General features: G+C 44.5%; 1 protein-coding gene across 2 annotated transcripts in view; it reads left to right on the top strand.

Moving 5' to 3' along the window:
- Window positions 1-1,883: 1,883 nt before the first annotated feature.
- Window positions 1,884-26,869, top strand: part of LOC139180915 (rhox homeobox family member 2-like) — a 65,864-nt gene continuing 40,878 nt past the window's right edge. Inside the window, exons 1-4 of one of the 2 annotated variants that reach the window (XM_070783521.1) lie at window positions 2,139-2,469; window positions 2,634-3,024; window positions 15,859-15,904; window positions 19,126-20,017. In XM_070783521.1, the coding sequence (XP_070639622.1) occupies window positions 2,364-2,469; window positions 2,634-3,024; window positions 15,859-15,904; window positions 19,126-19,509 (927 nt within the window). In that variant the 5' untranslated portion in view covers window positions 2,139-2,363 and the 3' untranslated portion in view covers window positions 19,510-20,017. Of the gene's footprint in view, window positions 2,470-2,633; window positions 3,025-15,858; window positions 15,905-19,125; window positions 20,018-26,869 lie in introns of those variants that run through there. The other variant, XM_070783522.1, reaches the window with a different exon arrangement.

Below are 26,869 nucleotides of genomic sequence, written 5' to 3'. Positions count from 1 at the left end.
AGCAAATGGTTAGCACAGCCAGGATTTAGATGCCAACAATCTGGCTCCAGGGCCCCTCACTCCCATAAATCTAATACATCAAACCATGTTTTGTGGTTATGACTTGAGGCTCCATTCAGGATTTAAGGTTTTAAAAGTGTGCAGTTAAGTAAAATTTAAAGAAAAACACTACCATGCCTGATGCCAAAGTAAGGCAACGTTTGTCAAGGGTCACATGGGTTACTACAGTTGGGAAAACACACATTCACTGTGGAAATCTGAGCTATGAAGGGACACACTTCCTGAGCTGTCATAGAATTCTCAGGCAGTCTAATGCAAATCATGATGAAAACTCTAATAGGTCTCTCATGAGATAACTAATATTAAGCCAAAATTGTGCATAGGCTATCAAGCCAAGCGAGGCAGAGGCCTGATGAACTCAATCCGGGCCAACATGAGGAGGAAACGTCTTGGTTAAAATCAGGAAGAGGTATCAGATTGCCATCTCTTACCATCTTTTTGAAAAAGAATTGGTCACCAAACCCTTTTTTAGTTAATTTCTTACCCACTCTCCAGAAACATGAAGCAGAAGGCATTATGCCTTAGGCACTGTAGGTGAGATGACCCGGTCCCATGATACATTTAGGAGCCTACAAAAATGATATGGATTCTGATCTCAAATGGGGTGGGCAAAAACGGTTGTGTAAGATAACACAAGATAGGTACATTTTCAAGTATAGGGCCCATTGTTAGAAGTTATTTTCAGTATTTAGGATATTAACAAGTCTTGCTGATGCTGTTAAGTCGCTTCAGTCGTGTCGGACTCTGTGCGACCCCATAGACGGCAGCCCACTAGGCTCCTCCCTCCCTGGGATTCTCCAGGCAAGAACACTGGAGTGGGTTTCCATTTCCTTCTCCGATGCATGAAAGTGAAAAGTGATAGTGAAGTCGCTCACTCGTACCTGACTCTTAGTGACCCCATGGACCGCAGCCTACCAGGCTCATCCGTCCATGGGAATTTCCAGGCAAGAGTACTGGAGTGGGTTGCCTTGGGGCCTCTGTAAAACACTTCTTCAAGGAAAAATCATAGAGCCTGCAATCTGGCCTGGCTCTCTCTTATTTGACAATAAGTAAAATTTATTTATTCCTCAGCAAGGGCTCAGGAAGGTTTCTAGAAAACATAATGAGGCGAGATAAGGGGGTGGGGGAGGCAGCTGCAAGAAACCAGGTAATTTAGCCATGTCCACAGGGGTCCACCACAGGAGACATGTATACCTCTATAGAGCATTTACAGCCAGAAGGAATAGGAACTGTTTATAAAGATGTAGCTCAATACATAGTTGCAACAAAGGCAAAAACAAAAGGAAGGGGCTCTCTCTGTACCCCATAAGCATTCTTGAGTGTTCTAAACACTGTGCAGGTTTCTACACTTGCAATTTGATGTGGATTTGCTACTAAAATAGGCTAACGGCCTTTCTTAAGGGGGTGGGCTGGGTTTTGTTTTGTTTTCGTAGTGCATCTGAGCATCCCACCTGCTCAGAAAACCCAACCCTGTACTCCTGCTCCTGGAGACCACTGGAGTATGGCAGACTCGGACTTCAGCCTCACTGCAAAAACTCAGAGCAAGCAAAGGCCTAGCTGGTCCACTTATACATGGGGGTTTTTTTGTTTTTTGTTTTTTTTGTTGTTGTTGTTGTTTTTCTGTAAACAAACAGACGGCCCTCCGCATCTGTGGGTTTCACATCCGCAGATGCGGAGGGCCCGCTATGGGACTTGAGCATGCGCAGATTTTGGTATCACCGGCGTGTCCCGGAACCAGTCCCTGGCGACACCAAGGGGTGAACGTATTAGTTTGATTGCTTCTCCTTAGTTCTGGCTGCTGGATATGGCAGGCTGAGCCAGGAGATAGGCCCCAAACGTTTCTCCAAGGTCTACGGAGCTAGGGTGAGGGCCTGCTCTTCCCGTCCACAAATCAGGCACAGGCCCTTGGTCTGGGAAGACGCCAGACCAAGTGCGCAGTCCTTGGTCAGCTAAGTTGCAACTTGGGGGCCTGAGTTCTGCTCTCACTCACGCTCCCTACCAGCGCCCCCCGTGGTGCGCACCTGGAGTCTCCCCCGCCCCCGCACCTCCTGCCCACCCCGCCCCGGCCCCCAGGACAGCCTAGCTCCTGCCGCATGCGCACTTCAGCTGACCCAACCCCCAGCAACCGATGATAAACCCCCAGGGAGCGTGTATCCGGACTCTAGTCCTGACCCGACGCCAGAGTAGGCCTAACGGTGCCACATCGCGGGCCGCCGCTTCTAGCCCTGAGTCCAGAGCCGGGGTCTCGGGAGATCCAGGACAGCCTCCGCTGAAGGCACAGCCTCCTGGACAGCGGTCGGAACATGAAGCCTCAGCCGCAGCGTGGCCACAATGCCGATGCCAACACCGACGCGGCCGTCGCGGGCTTCCTCAGGCTGGGGGTCAAGGAGAATCGGGAAGAAGCTCACGGTCAGTGGCAGGCTGGGCGCTCGGTTCACAGGGTTCCTGGAAACGAATTTCCCTAGGGAGGGGCGAGCGGGAGGATTCCTCCTCAGACGCGGCGGGTTCCTGCCTCTTCCTCAGCGGGCTCGCTCGACGGCCTGATCTTTGGCTTTGGGTTTCTTGTCTTGCAGAGGCCGAGCCCGCGAAGGTCTCGCTTCCTGGAGAGAGGGGAGAGGAGCCGAAGGCTCAGTCCGAACCTGAGCAGGGAGCAGCCGCGGAGGGGAAAGAGGCGGGATATGAAGAAGGAGAAGAAAAGGAAGGCGGCGATGTGGGCGCGGGAGATGCGGGCCCCCCGGATGGGGAAAGCCGCGAGGCCAAGGCTGAGGTAGAGGCTGAGGCGGGCGCGGGCGGCGGCGAAGACGGAGAGAAGGGCGGGGAGGAGCAGCGCCCGGGAGCCGCCGTCGAGGTTCGGAAGGCGGCAGACAGGCGCCACCGACTCTCCCGGCACACCTTCACGCTGGAGCAGCTGCGGGAGCTGGAGGGAGTTTTCCACCGCACTCCGTATCTCGATGCGGCCATGCAGTAAGCGGGCAGCTCTGGGGGCGCCGGCTGAGGCGAGCGGGTCCCTGTCCTCAGCTCCGGAGTTGAAAACCCCGGGGCCTGGGGCGGGGGCGGGGGCTCCTCTGCCCGGTGGGGATCGAGGCAGTATTACGGTGGGGAGTTTGAATAAGTCACGTGGGGAAACTGTCGGCCCACAGTTAACAAATGAGTCGCCTGAGGCATGGTGGAGTACGTGCGCGGTTGGATTCTACTTTGATTTGAAATATTCGTCATCAGTTATTCATGGATTATATTTGCATTAACGTAAAGACTACATTGAACGTGAAAGTGAAAGTGAAAGTCGCTCAGTCGTGTCAGACTCTTTGGGACCCCATGGACTGTATAGTCCATGGAATTCTCTAGGCCAGAATACTGGAGTGGGTAGCAGTTCCCGTCTCCAGGGGATCTTTTGAACCCAGGTCTCCCGCATTGCAAGAGGATGCTTCACCAGCTGAGCCACCAGGGAAGCCCAAATACTACATTGAAAGAAAAGTGAAAGTGAAGTCGCTCAGTCGTGTCCGACTCTTTGCGATCCCATGGACTGTAGTCTACCAGGCTTCTCTGTTCATGGGATTTTCCAGGCAAGAGTACTGGAGTGGGTTGCCATTTCCTTCTCCAGGGGATCTTCCTGACCCAGGGATCGACCCCAGGTCTCCTGCATTGCAGGCAGACGCTTTACCCTCTGAGCCACCAGGGAATACTACGTTAAAAGATCCTTTATCTTAATTACTGAATTTTTAGTTACCCTTAAAGTTTGTGCCTGAGGTAGAATTGTCCCTAAAGCAAGCTACAGGGTGGAGAATGAATGGATTGCTGAGTGTCTGTGAATGCAGATAAAATTTTAAAAGCTATCATTTACGTTGCGCTTACTGTGTTAAGCACTGGTCCTAAAGGGTTTTCTACAGATTGTCATTGACTCTTCACAACCCTATGTGAATGTGGTAGCTACTGTTTTTTATCCCCGCTTCACCTGTTAAAAAACTGAAGCCCAGAGACGTGAAGAGACTTGCCCAAGATCCACACAGCTGGGATGTGGCTGAGATTTGATCTTAGGAGGCTGTTCAGTAGGCAAGGCCAGAGGTGATGGTGTGTTGGTCCAGGTAGTGGTAATGGATAGAAGTGAACAGGTTAAAGAGGTATTTAGAAGGTAAATTGATAGCAGTTCATGGTAGTTTGGACATAGGAGTAAAAGGAAATGATTAAGAAAAAGATCTGAATTTCTGATTTGCCCAACTGAATGGCAGGTGGTATACTCACTGAGCTAGGGCATATTGAAAGAGTGACAGAAATTTGCAAGAGACAGAGAAGGACTGATTGGAGAGGCTGTAGGCAAACCATATCATGGAAACCTCCATGGTGGTAGATGATTTATTGAGAAGGGATGGTGAATAGCATCAACTTTGGCTCAGTATTTTCTGTTCAGTTTGTTCAGATTACTCCAAGTTCGGTTGGCTTTTGCTGTGTGATAATTCTAAGAATCAGCCCAATTTCTCCCTTTCTCAAGTGTCAAACTCAAGATGCCCCTTGATTTGGGTGTCTAGAACTGCCTATATCTCATTTATACCTTTTGACTGCCTTCACCCAGGTCCCCCACCTGACTCCCTCTGGTAAGCACCAATCTAATCTCTCTTTTTTTAGTTTGTTTCCTTTTGAAGTATAATTGACCTACAACAGTATGTTAGTTCCTGTTCTACAACATAGTGATTCATTATCTCTATACATGTAAAAATGATCACCATGAGTCTGTCACCATAAAAGATATTCTGTAATTATTGACTATATTCCCCACACTGTACATTTCATACCAGTTATTCATGTATTTTTCAACTGGAAGTTTTTACCTCTTAATCTCCTTCACCTATTTCTCTCCTCCCCCCACCCCTCCTTTCAGACAACCACCTGTTTTTTGTTTTTTTTTTCTCTGTATATATAATTTTGTCTCTGTTTAGTTACATTTGTTCATTTGTTTCATGTATTAGATTCCACATGTAAGTGAAATCATACAGTGTTTGTCTTTCTGTGTCTGACTTATTTCACTAAACATAATACTCTCTAGGTCCATCCACATTGTTACAAATAGCGTAATTTCATTCATTTGTATGACTGAGAAGTATTCCATTGTATATATATATATATATATATATATATATATATATATATACATACCACATCTTCTTATCCATGTATCTGTTACTGGGCACTTAGGTTGCTTTCATATTTTGGCTGTTGTAAATAATGCTGCTGTGAACATTGAGGTGCAAATATCATTTTGAATTACTGTTTTCGTTTTCTTTGATATTTACCCAAGAGTGGAATTGCTGGATCGAACGATAGTTCTACTTTTAGTCTTTTGGAGAAACCTCCATACTGTTTTCCATAGTGGCTGCACCAGTTTACATTCCCACAGTGTAGGATTCCCTTTTCTCCACATCCTTGCCAACATTTGTTATCCTTTTGATGATAGCCATTTGACAGGTATGAGGTGATCTCATTATGGTTTTGATTTGCGTTTCTCTGACGATTAACAGTGTTGAGCTTTTTGTTTTTTTTTTTCATATGTCTGTTGGCCATCTGTGTATCTTCTTTGGCAAAATGTCTATTCAGGTCTTCTGCCCATTTTTGCATCAGGTTCTTTGTTTTTTGATACTGAGTTGTATGAAGTGGAGTGAAAGTCACTCAGTCGTGTCCGACTCTGTGACCCCATGGACTATACAGTCCATGGAATTCTCCAGGCCAGAATACTAGAGCGGGTAGCCTTTGCCTTCTACAGGGGATCTTCCCAATCCAGGGCTCGAACCCAGGTCTTCTGCATTGCAGGTGGATTCTTTACCAGCTGGGCCATACAAGGGAAGCCCAAGAATACTGGGGTGGGTAGCCTATCCCTTCTCCAGCAGATCTTCCCAACCCAGGAATAGAACCAGGGTCGCCTGCATTGCAGGTGGATTCTTTACCAACTGAGCTATGAGGGAAGCCCGACCTGTTTTTGTAAAAATTGGATATTAAGTCCTTGTCAGTAATATCCTTTACAAAAATTTTCTCCCATCCAGTAGGTTGTCCTTTTGTTTTGTGTATGGTTTCCCTTGCTGTGCAAAAAGCTTTTAAGTTTAATTAGATCTCATTTGTTTGTTTTTGCTTTTTTTTTTTTTTTTTTGGCCTTAGGAGACAGATCCCAAAAAGTATTGCTGTGATTCATGTCAAAGAGTGTTCTGCCTGTTTTCCTCTAGGAGTTTCATAGTATCTAGTCTTACATTTGGGCTTCCCTGGTGGCTCAGAGGTTAAAGCGTCTGCCTGAAATGCGGGAGACCTGGGTTCGATCCCTGGGTCGGGAAGATCCCCTGGAGAAGGAAATGGCAACCCACTCCAGTACTCTTGCCTGGAGAATCCCATGGAGGGAGGAGCCTGGTAGGCTTACATTTAGGTCATTAATCCATTTTGAGCTTATTTTTTAATGTTCTGTGAGAAAATGTTCTAATTTCTTTTACATGCAGCTGTGCAGTATTCCTAGCACCACTTACTGAAGAGACTGTTTTCCCTGTTGTATATTCTTACCTGCTTTGTCATAGATTAATTGACGATAAGTACTTGGGTTTATTTCTGAGCTTTCTAGTCTGTTCTCGTGATCTGTGTGCCTGTTTTTAATGCCAGTACCATATTGAGTTTTTTTTTTTTTTTTTTTGCTACACCCCATGGCATTCAGAATCATCTCTGACCAGGGATCGAACCCAAGCCCCCTGTAGTGAAAGGGCAGTGTCAGGTGTCTTAACCACTGGACTGCCAGGGAAGTGCATTGATGACTATAGCTTTGTGGTATAGTCTGAAGCCAGGGAGTGTGAAACCTCTAGCTTTGTTCTTTTTTCTCAAGATGACTTTGGCCATTTGGGGGTCCTTTGTGGTTTCACATAAATCTCAGGATTATTTATTCTTTGGGTGAATTTATTGTTGGGTAAACAATGTCATGTATTTCACTTTTTTGTAGGTTCTTTTTGTTTTTTTAATTATTTCTTATTGGAGTATAGTTGCTTTACAATGTTGTATTAGTTTCTCCAGTAAAGCAAAATGAATGAGCTATACATATACACATAGCCCCTCTTTTTTTAAATTTCCTTCCCTGTCATGTATTTTGATAGGGCTTGCATTAAATCTGTAGATTGCTTTGGGTTGTATGGATATTTTAGTGATATCAATTCTTCCAATCCAAGAACATAGATTATCTTTCCATTTCTTTGTATAATTTTTAAATTCCTTCAGCAGTGTTTTATAGTTTTCAGAGTATAGGTCTTTCACTTGGTGAAAGTTTATTTCACTTCCTTTGGTGAAACCAAACCTCCTTGGTTAAGATTATTCTTAGGTATTCTTTTTAATGCTATTTCAAATTTTACTCTTTTCAATGCTATTTTAAATGGGATTGTTTTCTTGCTTTCTCTGATAGCTTATTATTAAGTGTATAGAAAAAAAGCAACACAGTTCTGTATATTAATCTTGAATCCTGAAACTGTACTGAATTCATTTATTAGTTCTAATAGATTTTTGGTGGAGACTTTAAAGTTATCTTTTTTAAAAAATTGAGGAATAGTTGATATACGATATTATATGTTTTAGGTGTACAACATAGTGATTCGCAATTTTTAAAGGTTGTACTCCACTATAGTTCTTATGAAATACTGGCTGTATTCCCTGTGCTGTACAAGGTATCCTTGTAGCTTATTTATTTTATACATAGTAGTTTGTACGTATCAATCCACTACCCCTATCTTGTCCCTCTCTCCTGTCTCTCCTCACTGGTAACCACTAGGTTATTCTCTATATCTGTGAGGCTTCTTTTTTGGTTATATTCAATAGTTTGTTTTCAGTTTTAGATTCCACATATAAGTGGCATCATACACCATCTGCCTTTCTCTGTCCTACTTATTTATTTCACTGAGCATAATACCCTCCAAGTCCATCCATGTTGTTGCAGATGGCAAAATTTCATTCTTTTTAATGTTGAGTAGTATTCTGTTGTATGTATATACCATATCTTCTTTATCCATGCCTATGTTGATGGACACTTACGTTCCTTCCATATCTTGGCTGTCGTGAATAATGCTGGTATGAACATTGGGGTGCATGTATCTTTTGGGGTTAGTTTTTCTTTTTTTTTAGATATATACCCGGGATTGAAATTTCGGGGTCATACGGTAGTTCTGTTTTTAACTTTTTGAGAAACCTCCATACTGTTTTCTACAGTGGCTGCACCAATTTGCATTCCCACCAACAGTGTGCAAGTGTTCTCTTTTCTCCACAAGCTTACCAACATTTGTTATTTGTAGTCTTTTTGATGATAGCCATTCTGACATGTGTGAGGTGATATCTCATTGTAGTTTTGGTTTGCATTTCTCTTGTGATTAGTGATGTCTGTTTTATTGAGGTGTAGTTGATTTCAAATATTCTATTAGTTTCAGATGTGCAACATACGGACTGAAAATTTTTATAGATTATTCTTCATTTAAAGTTATTATAAGATATTGGCTGTATTCCTGCTGCTGTAAAATAAATACATCCTTTTTAATTTTCCCATTCAGTTTCATTACTAGTAATTGATCTGTTCAAATTTTCTATTTCTTCTTGCTCCAGTCTAGGTAGACTAGACATTTCTAGGAATTTGTTAATTTCTTCTAGGTTATCCATTTTACTGATGTCTAATTAATTGTTCATAGTAGTCTCTTATGATCCTTTGTATTTCTGTGCTGTTGATTGTAACTTTCTTTTTCATTTCTGATTTTATCGATTTGGACCCTCTTTTTCTTGATGAGTTTGGCTACAGATTTATTAATTTTATTTACCTTTTCAAAGAATCAACTCTGATTTGCATTGCTATTTTATATATTATAAAATATATTTCATTTATTTCTTCTCTGATTTTTGTGATTTCCCCCTTGTACTAACTTTGGGCTTTGTTAGTTCTCCTTTTTCTAGTTCCTTTAGGTGTGCAGTTAGGTTGCTTATGTGAGATTTTTCTTATTTCCTGAGGAAAGCTTGAATTACTACAAACCTCCCTCTGAAAACTGCTTTTAGTGCATCTCATAGATTTTGGATTATTGTGTTTTCATTTTCGTTTGTTGCCGCTTTTTTTTTTTTTTTTTTTTCCTTCAATGACTCATTCATTGTTCGGTAGCATTTTGTTTAGCCTCCATGTGTTTGTGTTTTTTTAAGCTTTTTTCCTTGTAGTTGATTTCTAGTCCCACAGCATTGTAGTTGGAAAAGATGCTTGATACCATTTCAGTTTTCTTAAATGTACTGAGACTTGTTTTGTGGAGAATGTTCCGTGTGCACATGAGAATGTGTTCTGTTCAGTTCAGTTCAGTTGCTCAGTCGTGTTTGACTCTTCGCAATCCCATGGACTGCAGTACGCCAGGCCTCCCTGTCCATCGCCAACTCCCGGAATTTACTCAAACTTACGTCCATTGAGTCGGTGACGCCATCCAACCATTTCATCCTCTTTCATCCCCGTCGCCTCCTGCCTTCAATCTTTCCGAGCATCAGGGTCTTTTCCAATGAGTCAGTTCTTCCCATCAGGTGGCCAAAGTATTGGAGTTTCAGCTTCAGCATCAGTCCTTTCAATGAATATTCAGGACTGATTTCCTTTAGGATGGGCTGCTTGGATCTCCTTGCAGGCCAAGGGACTCTCAAGAGTCTTCTCCAACATCACAGTTCAAAAGCATTGATTCTTCTGCGCTCAGCTTTTATCATCCAACTCTCACATTCATACATGCCTACTGGAAAAACCAGAGCTTTGACTAGATGAACCTTTGTTGGCCAAGTAATGTCTCTGCTTTGTAATACGCTGTCTAGGTTGGTCATAACTTTTCTTCCAAGGAACAAGCGTCTTTTAATTTCATGGCTGCAATCACCATCTGCAGTGATTTTGGAGACCCAAAAAATAAAGTCTGCCACCATTTGCACTGTTTCCTCATCTATTTGACATGAAGTGATGGGACCAGATGCCAGGTTCTTAATTTTCTGAATGTTGAGTTTTAAGCCAACTTTTTCATTCTCCTCTTTCACTTTCTTCAAGAGGCTCTTTATTTCTTCTTCACTTTCTGCCATAAAGGTGGTATCATTTGCATATCTGAGGTTATTGATATTTCTCCTCGCAATCTTGATTCCAGCTTGTGCTTCATCCAGCCCGGTGTTTCTCATGATGTACTCTGCATATAAGTTAAATAAGCAGGGTGACAATATACAGCGTTGACAAACTCCTTTCCCAATTTGAAACCAGTCTGTTGCTCCGTGTCCAGTTCTAACTGTTGCTTCCTGACCTGCATACGGATTTCTCAGGAAGCAGGTCAGGTGGTCTGGCATTTCCATCTCTTGAAGAATTTTCCACAGTTTATTGTGATCCACACAGTCAGAGGCTTTAGCATAATCATTAAAGCAGAAATCGATGTTTATCTGGAACTCTCTTGCTTTTTTGATGATCCAACGGATGTTGGCTCTTTGATCTCTTGTTGGAAGTTCATCATTCATGCACTGTTGAAGCCTAGCCTGGAGAATTTTGAGCATTACTTTACTAGCGTGTGAGATGACTGCAATTGTGCGGTAGTTTGAGCATTCTTTGGCATTGCCTTTCTTTGGGATTGGACCTTTTCCAGTCCTGTGGCCACTGCTGAGTTTTCCGAATTTGCTGGCATATTGAGTGCAGCACTTTCACAGCATCATCTTTCAGGATTTGAAATAGCTCAACTGGAATTCCATCACTTACACTAGCTTTGTAGGAAGCGATGCTTCCTAAGTCCCACTTGACTTCACATTCCAGGATGTCCGGCTCCAGGTGAGGGATCACACCATCGTGGTTATCTGGTGCCCACTCCTCCCTGTCCCTCCCCTGCTTGCTAGTGGGGGATGTGAGCATCTGGGCTGTTGCACCGCTGGGAGTTGCTGTTGGGCACATAATCTGTGGGTTTTGATTATTCATTTATTTTTCCTCCCGGTTATTTTGCCCTCTGAGATTCCAAGGCTCGCCACAGACCCGCCGGAGAGAGTATTTCCTGGTGTTTTGAAGCTTCTCTCTTTTTTAAGACTCCCTTGCCTGGCCGGATCTCCATCCCTACCTCTTTTGTCTCTCTTTTTATCTTTTATATTTTGTCCTACCTCCCTTTGAAGACAATGGGCTGCTTTTATGGGTGCCTGATGTCCTCTGCTAGCATTCAGAAGTTATTCTGTGGAATTTGCTCGGCTCTCAAATGTTCTTTCGATGAATTTGTGGGGGAGAAAGTGGTCTCCCCGTCCTATTCCTCCGCCATCTTAGGACCGCCCCCTCTAATTTTCTTGAAGAGAGCTCTAGTCTTTCCAGTTCTATTGTTTTCCTCTATTTCTTTGCATTGATTGCTGAGGAAGTCTTTCTTATCTCACCTTGCTATTCTTTGGAACTCTGCATCCAAATGGGTATATCTTTCATTTTCTCCTTTGCCTTTCCCTTCTCTTCTTTTCATAGCCTGTTTCTAAGGCCTCCTCAGACAACCATCTTGCCTTTTTCATTTTTTTGCCTTAGGGATGATCTTGATCCCTGCCTCCTGTACAATATCATGAACCTCTGTCCATATAGATCTTCAGGCACTCTGTCTATCAGATCTAATCCCTTGAATCTATTTGTCACTTCCACTGTATAATTGTAAGGGATTTAATTTAGGTCATATCTGAATGGGGTAGTGCTTTTCCCTACTTTCTTCAATTTAAGTCTGTATTTGCCAATAAGGAGTTTATGATCTGTGCCACAGTCAGCTCCCAGTGTTGGTTTTGCTGACTGTATAGAACTCCTCTGTCTTTGGCTGCAAAGAATATAATCAGTCTGATTTTGGTATTGCCCATCTGGTGATGTCCATGTGTAGAGTCTTCTTTTGTGTTGTTGGAAGAGGGTGTTTGCTATGACCAGTGCATTCTCTTGGCAGAACTCTGTTAGCCTTTGCCCCGTTTCATTCTGTACTCCAAGGCCAAATTTGACTGTTACTCCAGGTATCTCTTGACTTTCTACTTTTGCATTCCAGTCCCCTATAATGAAAAGGACATCTTTTTTGGGCTGTTAGTTCTAGAAGGTCTTGTAGGTCTTCATAGAACCATTCAACTTCAGCTTCTTCAGCATTACTGGTCAGGGCATGGACTTGGATTACTGTGATATTGAATGGTTTGCCTTGGGAATGAACAGAGATCATTCTGTTGTTTTTGAGATTTAATCCACGTACTTCCTTTCGGACTCCTTTGTTGACTGTGATGGCTACTCCTTTTCTTTTAAGGGGTTCCTGCCCACAGTAGTAGATATAATGGTCATCCAAGCTAAATTCACCCATTCCAGTCCACCTTAGTTCACTGATTCCTAAAATGTCGACATTCCTAAAACGTCAACATGTATTCTGCTGCTTTTGGATGGGATGCTCTATCAGTCCATTAAGTGTAATATGTCATTTGAGGTCAGTGTTTTCTTATTGATTTTCTGTCTGGATGATCTGTCCGGTGATGTAAGTGGGGTGTCACAGTCCTGAATACCATGTTTACTGTCAGTTTCTCCTTTATGTTTGTTAGTACCTACTGTACTCAACATAGGTGCTCTTATGTTGGGTGCCTATATATTTACAGTTGTTACATCTTCTTGAGTTGATTCTATGTTCGTTATGTAATGTCTCTCTCTTGTTATGGTCTCTGTTTGAAAGACTAGTTTATCTGATACAAGTGTTGCTACCCCAGCTTTCTTTTGATTTACATTTGCATGGGATACCTTTTTCCATCCTCTCACTTTTTGTCTGAGTATTTAGATGTGAAGGGAGACTCCTGTAGGCAGTGTGTATGTGGGATTTGTTTCTGTGTCCAGTCAGCCAGTCTGTGTGTTTTAATTGAAGCATTTATTCCATGTATATTTAAAGTAATTATTGATAGGTATATATTTTCTGCCATTTTGTTAATTCTTTTCTTTTTGTTCTTTTCTTCTTCTTTGCTCTCTTCCTTTGTGATTTGATGGCTTTCTTTAGTGTAATGTTTGGATTCCTTTCTCTTTTGTTGTATGTGTGTCCATTATAGATTTTTGGTTTGTGGTTACCATGAGGTTTATATAGCTAGTGTATTCGGTTATGCTTACATATACATATGTTTGTATATGTATTCTCTTCCACATTCTTTTCCATTACAGTTTATTATAAGATACTGAATAACCTTCCCTGTGCTATGCGGTAAATCCTTCTTGTTTATCTATTTTATGTATGGTTGTGTGCATCTGTTAATCCCATACTCCCAATTTATTCTCTCTCCTCAGTAACCATAAATTTGTTTTCTACCTCTGTGAGTCTGTTTCTGTTTTGTAAAAGAGTTCATTTTACTGTTTTTTGATTCTGAACGTAAGAGGTATCTTATAATGTTTGTCGTTGTTGGAATTAATTCACTTTGTCTAACACTATCCAGGTGCACCCACATGGTCACAAATGGCAGAATTTCCTTCTTTTTATGGCTGAGTAATATTCCATTGTATATACATACCACATCTTTATCCATTCATCTGTTGATGAACACTTAGAGTGCTTCCATGTTTTAGCTGTTGTAAACAGTGCCACTATGAACATCGGTGTATGTGTATCTTTTTTAATTAGAATTTTGCTCTTTTCTAGATATATGCCCAGATGTGGGAAGAGCAGTGTTGAGAATCTTTTCATGTGCTTGATGGCCATCTATATGACTTCTATGAAAAAATGTCTGGGCATAATTTCCAAACTACAGAAATAGCTCATACAACTTAATAACAACAGCAACAAAAACCCAACCCAATCAAAAAAGGGGCAGAAGACCAAAACAGAGATTTCTCCAAAGAAGACACGTCTGTGTGTGCGCACATTTGTGTCCAACTCTTTGTGACCACATGGATTCTTGTCCTGGGGCTACAGTCCCATACATTCACAATGAGTTGGACACGATAGAGCACATATGTGCCCACACACGCACACATGTCTTCTTTGGAGAAATGTCTATTTAGGTCTTCTCATTTTTTTGATTGGGTTGTTTTTGTTGTTGTTGTTGAGTTGTATGAGCTGTTTGCATATTTTGAAAATTTAGCTCATGCCGATTGCATCATTCATGAATACTTTGTTCTATTTTGTAAACCTGTGGACTTTCGTTTTCTTTATGGCTTCCTTTGCTGTGTAAAAGCGTATAACTTTACTTTTTATTCTTTTTTATTTGTGTTAATAGCCTTTTATTTTTTGTTTAGACAAGTTCTTTTAACATTTCTTGTAAAGCATGTGTTGTGCTGTTGAACACTTAACTTTTACTTGTCTCTAAAAGTCTTTATCTCTTCTTCAACTCTGAATGATAGCTTTTCCAGGTAGAGTATTCTTTGCTGTAGATTTTCCCCCTTTGGTCACATTAAATACACTCTGTCACTTCCTCTGGTCATCAGAGCTATATGCTCCAGGAGTGCTTTCTATATGGGCTGCATGAGCCCTTCCATTGTGGTGGGCTGAGTACCATGGGTGGACCCCTGGTCTGGTGGTTACCAGGCATTGCCTAGTGCATAGGCTGCTGGCCCACCGGTGTTTGGGGCTGGGTCCTGGGACCTCTGGTGGGCAAGCGTGGTTCTTGGGTGACTGGGGACTCAGAAGCTCCTATGGCAAATGACTTGTTGCTGAGTGAGGCTGTGACCCTGCCTGGCTAGCGGCTTGGTTTGGGGTGTGCCAGGATTAGTGCCAATAGACTGGGGGGAGGGCTGGGTCACAATACTAATAATCTAGAGGGAGGATTTCAAACTGGCCCTTGCCAGCAGCAGAGTGCTCACGGTCCAACAAACACCTTAAAATGGCTGCTGCCAGCATCTGTGTCCCCAGGGTAAGCTGTAGTTGTTTCTTGCCTCTTCAGGAGATTCTCCAGATCAACAGGTAGGTCTGATCGAGGCTCCTTTCAAATCACTGCTTCTGCCCTGGGTCCCGGAGCATGTGACATTTGGGGTTCACCCTTTCAGACTGGAGTCTCAGTTTCTCACAGCTCCTGGATCTCCTGAAAGGAAGCCCTGCTGGCCTTCAAAGCCAAATGTTCCGAGGGCTTATCTTCCCAGCTCAGGACCCCAGGCTAGGAAATCTAGTGTGCTCAGACTCCGTGCTTTTGTGGTGAATCTCTTCAATTATAATTAAGTAAGTAAGTAAGTGACATCGCTCAGTCATGTCCGACTCTTTGCGACCCAGTGGACTGTAGCCTACCAGGCTTCTCCGTCCATGGGATTCTCCAGGCAAGAATACTGGAGTGGGTTACCATTTCCTTCTATCCTCCTGTATACTGGTTGCCTGGTGGCTCAGATGGTTAAGAATCCACCTGCAATACAGGAGACCTGGGTTCGACTCCTGGGTTGGGAAGATCCCCTGGAGGACGGCTTGGCAATCCAATCCAGTTTTCTTGCCTGGAGAATCCCCATGGACAGAGAAGCCGGGTGGGCTCCAGTCCATGGCGTCCCAAAGAGTGGGACACAGCTGAGCGACTAAGCCCAGCACGTATGGGTTGCCGACCTGTGGGTGTGAGTCTTGACTATACCCCTTCTCCACCCTTCCTGTCCATCTTACCGTGTCTCCTTCTTCATATCTGTAGTTGTGGAAGATCTTGTCTGCTCATCTTTCAGGTCATTCTCATCAATAACTTCTCTGTATATAGTTGTAATTTTGGTGTGCCCAAGGGAGGAAGTAAGCTCAGAGTTTTCTTATGCTGTTATCTTGGCTACTCTCTGAGTAAATATCTTAAATAGTGAGAAATGTACAACATACATTTCATTTCATGCATAATGTCAAGTGCTGAATATTTGTAATTCTTCCCCCTCAGACAGGAGCTTGCAAGACGCATGGGAGTGACTGAAGATAGAATGCAGGTGAGTAAACTGGAAAAAAGCAGTTTGGCGTAACAGCCATTCTAAAACCCACTTTGGGAACTGGATACCTTGTCCTGGACATTCTCAGATTGGTTTGTTTTTGTAGCCTTCACTATGTTTGGAAAGTAAGATTGGAACTTCTGGACTTTGGGGCCAGAATAGATACCTCTTCAGTAAAGTAAACTCTTTCTAACACTGATATCCTTTAGGGGGCAATTCTCTGTGGACTCATGTTGGGACTGAGTCTGACTTGGGAATTATTCAAATTAATGCACCAAATAGCTGGGTTTTAAGGGGGTCCACCCCTTGAGTGGCAACTCACTCCAATATTCTTGCCTGGAGAGTCCCCATGGACAGAGGGCCCTGGTGGGCTACAGTCCATGGGGTCACAAAGGGTCAGACACGACTGAGCGAGTAAGCATGCAAGGGGGTCCATGTATAGTAAATTTTTTAAAATATTTAAGCCAGGCATCAGCTCTTTCTGCAAGGAGTGAATTTTCAAATATTTAGGCATTTCGATAAGGGAATAATTCACCTCAGGACGCAACATATGAGCAACAAACGTACGTTTAGTTTAGCTGAGACTGATGGGGAGGGGCATGATTTAAAATTCCAAGTGCCGGATCCTCCTGCTGTTGTTTTTGTGTGTTTGGTAGAGCAACGCAGGAGACACAAGAGACGTGGGGTCCATCCCTATTTTAGGAAGACCTCCTGGAGTAGGAAATGGCAACCTGCTTCAGTATTCTTGCCTGGAAAATACCGTGGACAGAGGAGCCTGGCAGGCTCTGTGGGGTTGCAAAGAGTCAGACACAACTGAGCACACACATACTCACACTCACAACAGTGTAGAGTTTCAGCTGTAAATTTTAATTTTCTCAAATTGTTTGAAGTGCAGCCTGAAAACATTGCTAACATAGAAGGTTGTGCATTATGTTGGAGATGAAGGAAAGGTTTGCAACCCTTAGGAATTTGTTGAAATATGTATATATATATATATATATATATATATATATTTTAAGTTGAGTCTTTGAAAATTGGGCATTATTACTATATTTATTGGAGATACTGCATATATGTAACATTATGAAACTACCAGATGTATGAGTGAATATTATTTTGAGCAATTTCTAATGTGTAAGGATTTTTTTCTGCCCTTTTCATACTGTTTTCAGGGATTGGTTTTGAAGAATTTCTCCCTGATGGCCCATGGTCCATGGCTCTCAGCCAGTAGTTTACTTGTGTTAATTTGAAGTACTTGCCCATTTACTTGGTACCTCCAGGCACAGAAACTGAATATTTGTTCTTTGAACAGAGTAAGTTGTATCAAGGGAATATTTTTTCAAAGTAGAAAATTAAGAAAGGAAGGAAGAAAAATCAGGAAGGTTTTATTATTCGCTTTGCTGCCGAGCCCCTGTGTGAGGGCAGTGAAGGATGCGGGCTGCAGACCTGGTCGGGGTGGGGGTGGGGGTGGGGATGTGGGTGGGGGTGGGGGTGGGAGTCTGCAAAGCAAGGCTGGGAGCCTAAGGCCAGGGGCTGGGCTCACAGTCAGGTCTGGCCAGGGCTTGGGAGGCCCCGTCCTCTGCTCTCTCATGAAGGCAAAGCAAGCTCACTGGGAGAGAAAACCTGGTGACATGCTTCTCCGGGGTTTACATAGTGGTCTCTTAATGGAGTTCTGAAGGGGAACAGGACCCACAGGAAACAAATAAGGGAAAAGAGAGAATGTTCCCATCTATTTCCAAATTCTATGGCACGAACTTCCCAAAGAAATATTTAATGCACACCTCCCCTTGTTTTCACATACAGCAAGAGTTACTCTATGAAAGCAATACAGGGAATATGGAAGTAGTAGCCGCCAGCACTTCAGTTAGCCAGTTTTGCATTTTGTTTATCTTTATGCAGATTTGATCCCTGGTACACTCTATCCCCCCACCTCCAAAGTGAGCTTTATTAATGTGGCTCCTTAAGACTACCTATTCATGCATCAGAAGGGCCCAGATACTAAGATGGGAGAGGAAAAATGAGGCGATAGAGAGAGGAGGCCTTTGGTTTCATGTAAAACTTGCAGAGTGAAAACATCCAAAAACATTAAATATGATGTAATTCCAACAAGTGGGATGCTGAGGGAGCAGTGGCACCCACAGCACAGGTTTTTCTTTCAGTTGTTGAAAGTTGGCTCATATTTCGGAAGGAGCCATTTGGTGAATCCTGACCTACGTGTTTATCAATTCTCTTCCTAATGTGCAGGTTGCATGCTCTTGCCTTAATCCTGAGGGGACAATGAGGCTCTCCTGGTTGAGAGGCAGCGCCTAGAGAGCAGGGCTGTGCTGGGCACGAGAGACTCTGGTCCAAGGTCCTGCAGCCGCACCCAGAGCAGAGGGAGCTGACTGGGTCCTGAGCCTGGGCAAATTTGGAGGGCGGGGCAGGGTGGAGAGTGCAGAGCTGAGAAAGGCAACAGTGGTTGCGTCCTCTCCGCCATCTCTTGGCCGGCCGAGATTTTAAGAATGTTAGTCACTTTGGGCCGACTTTGTTTCACGGACAGAGGAGCCTGGCAGGCTGCAGTCCATAGGGTCGCCCAGAGTCGGACGGACTGAAGCCACTAAGCAGCAGCAGTCTAAACCTCTGTGATCTGCAGTCTGGTACTGAGGCTGTGTCCAGGGCTTGCACTCCACTGGTGTCAGCAGACGAGCCACAGAGTCCCTGGGCCCCCACGACCAAACCTCACTGGCAACACCAGCTCCGTCTCTATAACCGTCGCAGCAGTCCCTGAGGACAGCTTTTATTTACAAACCCAGCCCATGCCTATTGATTATTTACTGTGCACCAAAGATGGGTCATTCAAAATGGGTCCCGTTCCTCTCAGTATGATTTTAAAAGGCACCCACTTTATCATGTGCTCAACTTCCCCCATCACGAAGGTGCGCCTGCCTAGTGAGTGGCGTTAGTGGCACGAATAGTAATAGGTGGGAGGAGAGACAAGGCGAGAAGCCAGTCCAGAGCCAGGCACATCATCAGTGCTCACTTGCTGGGGGTGGGGGGTAGGGGGGCTGATGGGACGGCCTTTAAGTAAATGTCCTAAAAAATTTTAACCAGAAGGAAATAGCTTCTTCTCCTGGTGTAGTTTCCCATCTTCAAGTCACCAAGATTTCCCTGCTCCGTTTTTTCCTGTCTGACATTAACTGGTCCATGTACTAACCCAGCCCCCTTTTTCTCTCTGACTGGAGGTGTGGTTTAATCATAGAAGGGCCAGGTGGAGGAAATATCAGAGAGCACTGAGGTTCAGAGATGCGCCGCCCCTGCTCCCGGCCCACCGTGTGGTCAGCAACAGGGGTGGACCCTGCAACACCGTCCTCGTTCAGGAGCCGGATTGGGTCTGGGTCCCTCTGGAGCCGATGCCCCTGGACGTGATGCCCTTGCCGCCCGTGCCCCCCTTGATGCCACCCGTGCCACCCTTGATGCCCATGCTGCCCTTACCCCCTCTGTTTCTGCCTCCTCTGCCCTGGATTCTACCAGCCTCCATTCACTCCGGCTGCCCTCACGGCCTTGCCTGGTCCCCTACCACCGGTGGCCTTTCTGTAGCCCCGTTTCCTCTTGAATGGTCTCCATGACAGCTTTGTCGAAAGTGCCTTTGAGCCAGATTGAAGTTCCGATACCTCAGCATCAAGCACACAGGGCCCGCCAAGTGCCTGCCATGTGTCTTACATACACATGCTGAGTCACTGACCCACTATTTTAGGGCCCGTTTTCTGTGTTTTCAATAAAGTAGTGAATTCTCTGCATATTTGTTCTGTGTGTCACATGGGGTTAGTGCATCTGATGGAAACTGCTGCTCCACAGTCACCATCAGTAAGCCACACACATCTCTGAAGTTTCCCACGTGCCCAGGAGGGGTGTACCGAGACCCATCCATTCGCTTCCACCCTCATCTCCAACACCCGTCCTTCCCCCACCCTGCACCACTGGGACCACCTAGATGTGCAAGACGGGTCGCTTGAGTCTCCAAGGAAGGAGAGTGTGTTCCCAGAGGCAAGGACCCCAAGGGCCACTTTTACAGGGGCTGCTCATAGGGCTTTATGGAGGAGAGGGAGCTGGGTGTTCATCTGGTTCTCTCCCAGTTCTGTTCACCACCTTCCCTTTTGCGGAGGATATGCGGGGTGGGGTGGGGGCGCAGATGGAAACCACTCCAGCAGCAGGGGGAGTTCCTGGCTCTGTAGAGGAAATGCAAGAGGAAACTCTGTCTAGGCCAGTGTGAGACATTTCCCCTCTCCCAGAGGTGGAAAACTTAGCCCTCCTTCCCCAGCTCAGAGTTGATCATGTGGCCTTCAGATATATTTTGTCACCTTCAACATCCTGGGGAGAACCTGGGTTCCAGCTAATTTAATACTGCAAAGAAGGCTCTTGGTTGAGTGCTGCCTCAAGCCAGGAGGGGTGGTCCCTGAGCACTGATGCAGGATAATCACATTATTTAAGAGAAGCAGGAAGACCTTGCCTTTCTTCTTCAAATGGAATTCCCAGGTAGAAACCACCCAGGAAAGGGTATGTGAGGAGAAGGAGCAGGCCATCAGCCAAGTTGGGGGTTGGGGTTGTAGCTGGGGGTTGGGGTGGGGGAGGGGATCATTTGCTGGCAGAGGAAGAGAGTCTTCTCCAGTTGCCTATCCCAGAGGAAGGAGGGACTAAAGAATGGGGAGGGGGAGTGTCCAGGCCCAGAACCTTATGGAACTGGCTCTCTCCAGCCCTTGGCCATGCCAATTTGCCCAAAGAAAACCGCATTAAACTCTGGATTTAAAAATAACAGCATTGGGACTTCTCTGGTGGTTCAGTGGCTGGGACTCTGCAGTCCCAATGCTGGAGGCCCGGGTTGGAACACTGGTCAAGGAGCTGGATGCCACACCCAGCAACTAAGAGTTCACATGCTGCAACTAAAGAGCCCCCACACTGCAATGAAATGGAAGATCTCTCCTGCCACAGCAAAGACCCAGCGCGGAAAAATAAATAAGTAGAATATTTTAAACAGATTATTTCTTCTCTTCAAACAAATAAGAACATTGTGATGGTATCATGGTTTTGTACATATATCCTGCTACTGCTACTGCTGCTAAGACTCTTCAGTCATGTCCGAAACTGTGTGACCCCATAGACGGCAGCCCACCAGGCTCCCCCGTCCCTGGGATTTTCCAGGCAAGAACACTGGAGTGGGTTGCCATTTCCTTCTCCAATGCACGAAAGTGAAAAGTGAAAGTGAAGTCACTCAGTCGTGTCCGACTTTTAGCAACCCCTTGGACTGCAGCCTACCAGGCTCCATGGGATTTTCCAGGCAAGAGTTGGAGTGGGGTGCCATTGTCTTCTCCAGTATATATGTCCAAACTTGTCAAAATATATACATTAAATATGTGCGTTTTTGTATGTTACGTAGCAAGTTGAAATAAATACATAAAACAACAAAGTTTTTGGTAGGTCAGTAAGTTTGGTAAGCTCTGGCACATTAGTCACATATAATAACTTAATCCTTCAAAGAGTGACCCACTTGTTCATTTGGTCATTGTGTCTTGACTTTTGGTAAAAGGATGGCTTTTGATGAATTGACTTGGAGCCAAATCCAAGACGTCCAAGGCCAAGCCAATGAGGCAGGGTGTTTGTTTATGGAAAGGTCCTATTTAGAACCCCCTCGTGGAGCCCCGTGCTCCAACATGAGAAGGAAAAGGCTGGGATTTTATCCTCACATATGAGTGAGAGAAATCATTCTTGATCCTCTCTCCTAAGGGCCTTTCCCAGGTGGTGCTAGGGGTAAAGAACTCTCCCAGAGACACAAGAGACTGGGGTTCCATCCCTGGCTCAGGAAGATGCCCTGGAGGAACGCATGGCAACCCACTCCAATATCCTTGCCTGGAGAATCCCATGGACAGAGGAACCTGCTGGGCTACAGTCCATGGCGTCACAGAGAGTTGGACACGACTGAATCGACTTAGCACAGCAGCACGCCCTGTCCTTTCCTAGTTCCTTTTCTCCCTTTACCTTCCTGATGAGAGGCTATTTGGCAGAATGGGTGTGAAAGGTCAAGAGCATGGTCAAGTTTGGGGTCTGGGTGATGAATGGGGAGAACCACTGCCGATGACTTTTGAGGAGCCCTCTCTTACTAACCCTCAATACCTTAGTGAAGGCATGATGCATACAGAGAGGAACATGGAACCATATATTACCATATGTAAAGTAGATAGTCATTGGGAATTTGCTGTATGACTCAGGGAACTCAAACAGGGGCATTGTAACCACCTAGAGGGGTGGGATGGGGAGGGAAGTGGGAAGGAGATTCAAGAGGGAGGGGACATATGTACACCTATGGCTGATTCATGTTGATGTTGGGCAGAAACCAACAGAATCCTGTAAAACAATTATCCTTCAATGAAAAATAAATAAATACCTGAGTGGCCATCCAACCTGCAAGCAGCTGCAGCAGAAGCCTCAGAAGGAGTTTATGACTCCCTGTTTCCTAGGGTTTTCAGATGGAAAGTTTGAGTGCTGCTATGGCAACAGCTGAGCTATTTCAAATCCTGAAGATGATGCTGTGAAAGTGCTGCACTGAATGCACCCGCAAATTAGGAAAACTCAGCAGTGGCCACAGGACTGGAACAGGTCAGTTTTCATTCCAATCTCAAAGAAAGGCAATGCAAAAGAGTGTTCCAACTACCACTCAGTTGCACTCATCTCACATGCTAGCAATGTTATTTCTCAAAATTCCCCAAGTTAGGCTTCAACCGTATGTGAACTGAGAACCTCCAGATGTTCACGCTGGATTTAGAAAAGGCAGAGGAACTAGAGATCAAATTGCCGACATCCGTGGGATCATAGAAAAAGCAAGCGGATTCCAGACAAACATCTACTTCTGCTTTATTGACTATGCCAAAGCCTTTGACTGTGTGGATCACATCAAACTGTGGGAAATTCTTCGAGAGATGGGAATATCAGACCACCTTACCTGCTTCCTGAGACATCTGTAGGCAGATTAAGAAGCAACAGTTAGAACCAGACATGGAACAATAAACTGGTTCCAAATTGGGAAACGAGTAGATTGTCACCCTGTTTATTTCACTTATATGCAGAGTACATCCTGCGAAATGCCAGGCTGGATGAATCACAAGCTGGAATCAAGATTGCCAGGAGAAATATCAATAACCTCAAATATGCAGATGACCACCCCTATGGCTGAAAGTGAAGAGGAACTAAAGACCACTTGATGAAAGTCAAAGAGGAGAGTGAAAAAGCTGGCTTAAAACTCAACAATCAAAAAAGGAAGAGCATGCCATCACTTCATGGCACATAGATGGGGAAACAATGGAAACAGTAACAAACTTATCTTTTGGGGCTCCAAAACCACTGCAGATAGTAACTTCAGCCATGAAATTAAAAGACGCTTCCTCCTTGGAAGAAAAGCGCTGACCAACCTAGACAGCATATTAAAAAGCAGAGACATTACTTTGCTGCCAAAGACCTATCTAGTCAAAGCTCTGGTTTTTCCAGTAGTCATATGTGGATGTGACAGTTGGCCTGTGAAGAAAGCTGAGTACTGAAGAATTGATGCTTTTGAACTGTGATGTTGGAGAAGACTCTTGAGAATCCCTTGGACAGCAAAGAGGTCAAACCAGTCAATCTTAAAGGAAATCAGTCCTCAATATTCATTGGAAGGACTGATGCTGAAGCTGAAGCTCCAATACTTTGGCCACCCGATGGGAAGAATTGACTCATTGGAAAGACCCTGATGCTGGGAAAGATTGAAGGCAGGAGGAGAAGGGGACATCACCGACTTGATGGACATGAATTTGAGCAAGCCCCAGGAGTTCTTGATGGACAGGGAAGCCCGGTTACGGCAGTCCGTGAATTGCAACGAGTCCGACTCCACTGAGCAATTAAACAGAACTGATGGCAACAGCAATATCAATCAATGGGAAGTAAAACTCCTCTGCTTCAGTTCATTCAAGGAGGGGAAATTGGAGACAGCTGAGGGAAGGAGGGTGTCGTCAGTTACAGAAACTTACCTGACCTCAGTAACAGGAAGTCTCTAGAGTTGCCTTGGTCAGTTTCATCCCAGCAAGAGGTTGGTTTGCAGGGTTGTGCCACAAGGAATTACAATGATAAACGTCGCAGCTGGTATGTACTGTGTTCTTATGTGCCAGTCACTGGGTTTAGGTCTCAGTATTTATCTAGACGTTTACTTCTCAAAGCACATATTAGTACTTTCACATTAAACTGCAAAAAGAGAGAGAGAGAGAGAAAGAGAGAGAGACAGCATTTGCTTTTCCCAAGACAAACCCTGAACCATCTGTGCTTTTAGTTGGTTATTCCTAAATTCTGAGATCAGGGCCTCTGGCTGTGCTTCATGGTTAATTTTTTTCTTTTCTTCTTCTTTTTTTTTTTTTTTTTTGCCACACCCTGTGGCACTCAGGATCTTAGCTCCCCAACCAGGAATTGAACCCATGCCCCCTGCAGTGGAAGTGTAGAGTCTTAACCATTGGACCACCAGGGAAGTACTTTGATGGTTTCTTTTAAAAATATCTTTTATCAAACACACACGAGAGACAATATACTATAATGGTTTTCAGCAGAGTCAGGAGTAAGTTACAAAACGTTTCTTTTTGTCAATTTCCTTGCCTCCAAAATGGGGGAAAACGACAATGCCTACTGAATATGATTTTTGTGAGGATAATATCAGGTAATTCATTGAAAGATTGAGAATAGTATATGGTACATGCTAATCTTTCTCTATAAGCTTTAGATATTATTTCTGTTATTAATATTAGTAGGAAGAGGAGAATGACAAGGTCTTAATTGGTAAAATGAAAAGATTATGACTTCTGTCCAAACCCAGTTTTATTTTACTAATATTACTAGTCTATGAAATCTCCAAGGTTTGGAGCCCCTGCCCTTAACCATGGTGCTTGTATATGGAGTGGTTGGTTTCTCCTGTTAAGACAATGCCTCCGTCCCAACAAAGAAAGGGAAGTGCTTGGCTAAGTGCCATCTCTGAGCTCACTGCCTGGAGGCCAGCATGCAAACCCGGGACCCACACAGAGACTATGCCGCTGAGCCGACCTGGAGAGGGAGAGGCATGTGGGTGGGGAGGAGGAAGTGTGAGAGACAGCTGGCTTCATAGGAAGAAGACCAACTCTGGACTCAGAATCAAATCAGAGCTCTGCAATGGACTGGCTCTGTGACTTTGAACAGATTGGTTCAGCTTTCTGAACCTCATCCGTACAATGGGATCTTAATTGTAGTTAGTTCATAGAGCTGAAAAGGAGATGAAGAGATTCACGTGGAGCACTCAGAAGAAAACCTGGCAAGCTGTAGGTGTTCAATAAACATTTGCTACCACGAAGATGATGAAGACACTAATACAGCAGACAGAACAAAGAAGTAGAGGGATAAAAAGAGCCCACTGCTTCCCAGAAGCGGGGAGAATTTTCTCAGTGCCACAAGGACCGATGTGTCTTGAGCTCTCCCTCACTAGGGTCAATGCCAGGCAGCCAAGAAAGAAGGAGGATTTGCATGGCCCCTCACTGATGAGCACACGCACTCCAGAGCTATGAATACTGCTGATGCTGGAGACTGGCCTCAGTTCTGCTCACTTGCCTGAATCCCACATAACCCATCAGATCAACTGCTATGAACCTCTGGTGCCACAGCAGGCCCCAAACCAGAATTTTCCCCTCTTCCTGGCCACAGAATTAAAAAAAAGTTACTGAAGAAGTGGCAAAAGTTGGGCCTTCCCTGGTAGCTCAGTTGGTAATAGAAATCCACCTGCAGTGCAGAAGACCCAAGACCAATTTCTAGATCAGGAAGATAACCTGGAGAAGGGATAGGCTGCCCATACCAATATTCATGGGCTTCCCTGGTTGCTCAGATGGTAAAGAATCCATCTGCAATGTGGGAGGCTGGGTTTGATCCCTGGTTGGGAAGATCCCCTGGGGGAGGGCATGGCAACCCACTCCAGTATTCTAGCCTGGAGGATCCCCATGGACATAGGAGCCTGGGGGGCTCGGAAAGGGCCGGACTGAGCAACTCAGCACAGCACAGACCAACGGAAAGAATAACATACAAATGGTATTCAGGTGCCCTCTTCTGGACAATCTGGGCAAGGGCTTTCCCAAAGACATCTCTGGGTCTACTCACTCAATCCCAGGGCCTCAAGGGAGATTCATGGGCTATCCCCGCTAAGGAACTCTAATCTGGGGTCAGGAAGCAGATTATGAGGAACCTGGCAGAGTCCCACTAGAGTCTGCATGGTGATGGCCCTGGATTTCACCTTTGTTGGTGAATCTGGAGGTGAACCAGGGAGCCCCAGTGTCTTAGTCAGCTCAGGACAGTTACTGGCCTCTTATTGGCCGTTGGTGGATACTGTGCACATGATTCACGACTGTGAAGTAATCTTTTAAAAAATAGTTACTTATTTATTTATTTATTTGGCTATGTCAGGTCTTAGTTGCGGCATGTGGGATAATTCATAAAGGCACACGGGCTCTGTAGTTGTGGCCACATGTGCTAAGTAGCTCCGAGCCATGCAGGATCTTAGTTACCTGACCAGAGATCAAACCTGCATCCCCTGCATTGGAAAGTGGATTCTTAACCACCGGACCACCAGAGAAGACCGTAAGTAATCTTAAGACCATAGATTTTCTTTGTCCTTACTGATTCTTGTTTTTCATTAAATGATACAGAGCATGTAAAATACACAGGACATGCTTAGTAGAGTTATGTAACATACTTAATTTTTTTAAGAGAATTGAAATTGAGTTCTTTTCCCCCAAAATCGAACAGACAATGCCCTTGTCAACAACGTTTATTAAGTATAGATAAATAGGCTCACCCATACATCATCTTTCATCTGCTAATTACTTGCTTAAAGCCTCTGCGACTCAGTTCCCTCAAATATAAAATGGGAATGTTGATAACACTTTACTTGTTGATTTTCTTTTTGAT

The sequence above is a fragment of the Bos indicus genome, chromosome X (genome assembly GCF_029378745.1).
Source record: "Bos indicus isolate NIAB-ARS_2022 breed Sahiwal x Tharparkar chromosome X, NIAB-ARS_B.indTharparkar_mat_pri_1.0, whole genome shotgun sequence".
In the NCBI taxonomy this organism is placed as follows: domain Eukaryota; kingdom Metazoa; phylum Chordata; class Mammalia; order Artiodactyla; family Bovidae; genus Bos; species Bos indicus.
The sequence above is the reverse complement of the archived record's forward strand: the minus strand, read 5'-3'. Positions and strand labels throughout refer to the sequence as shown.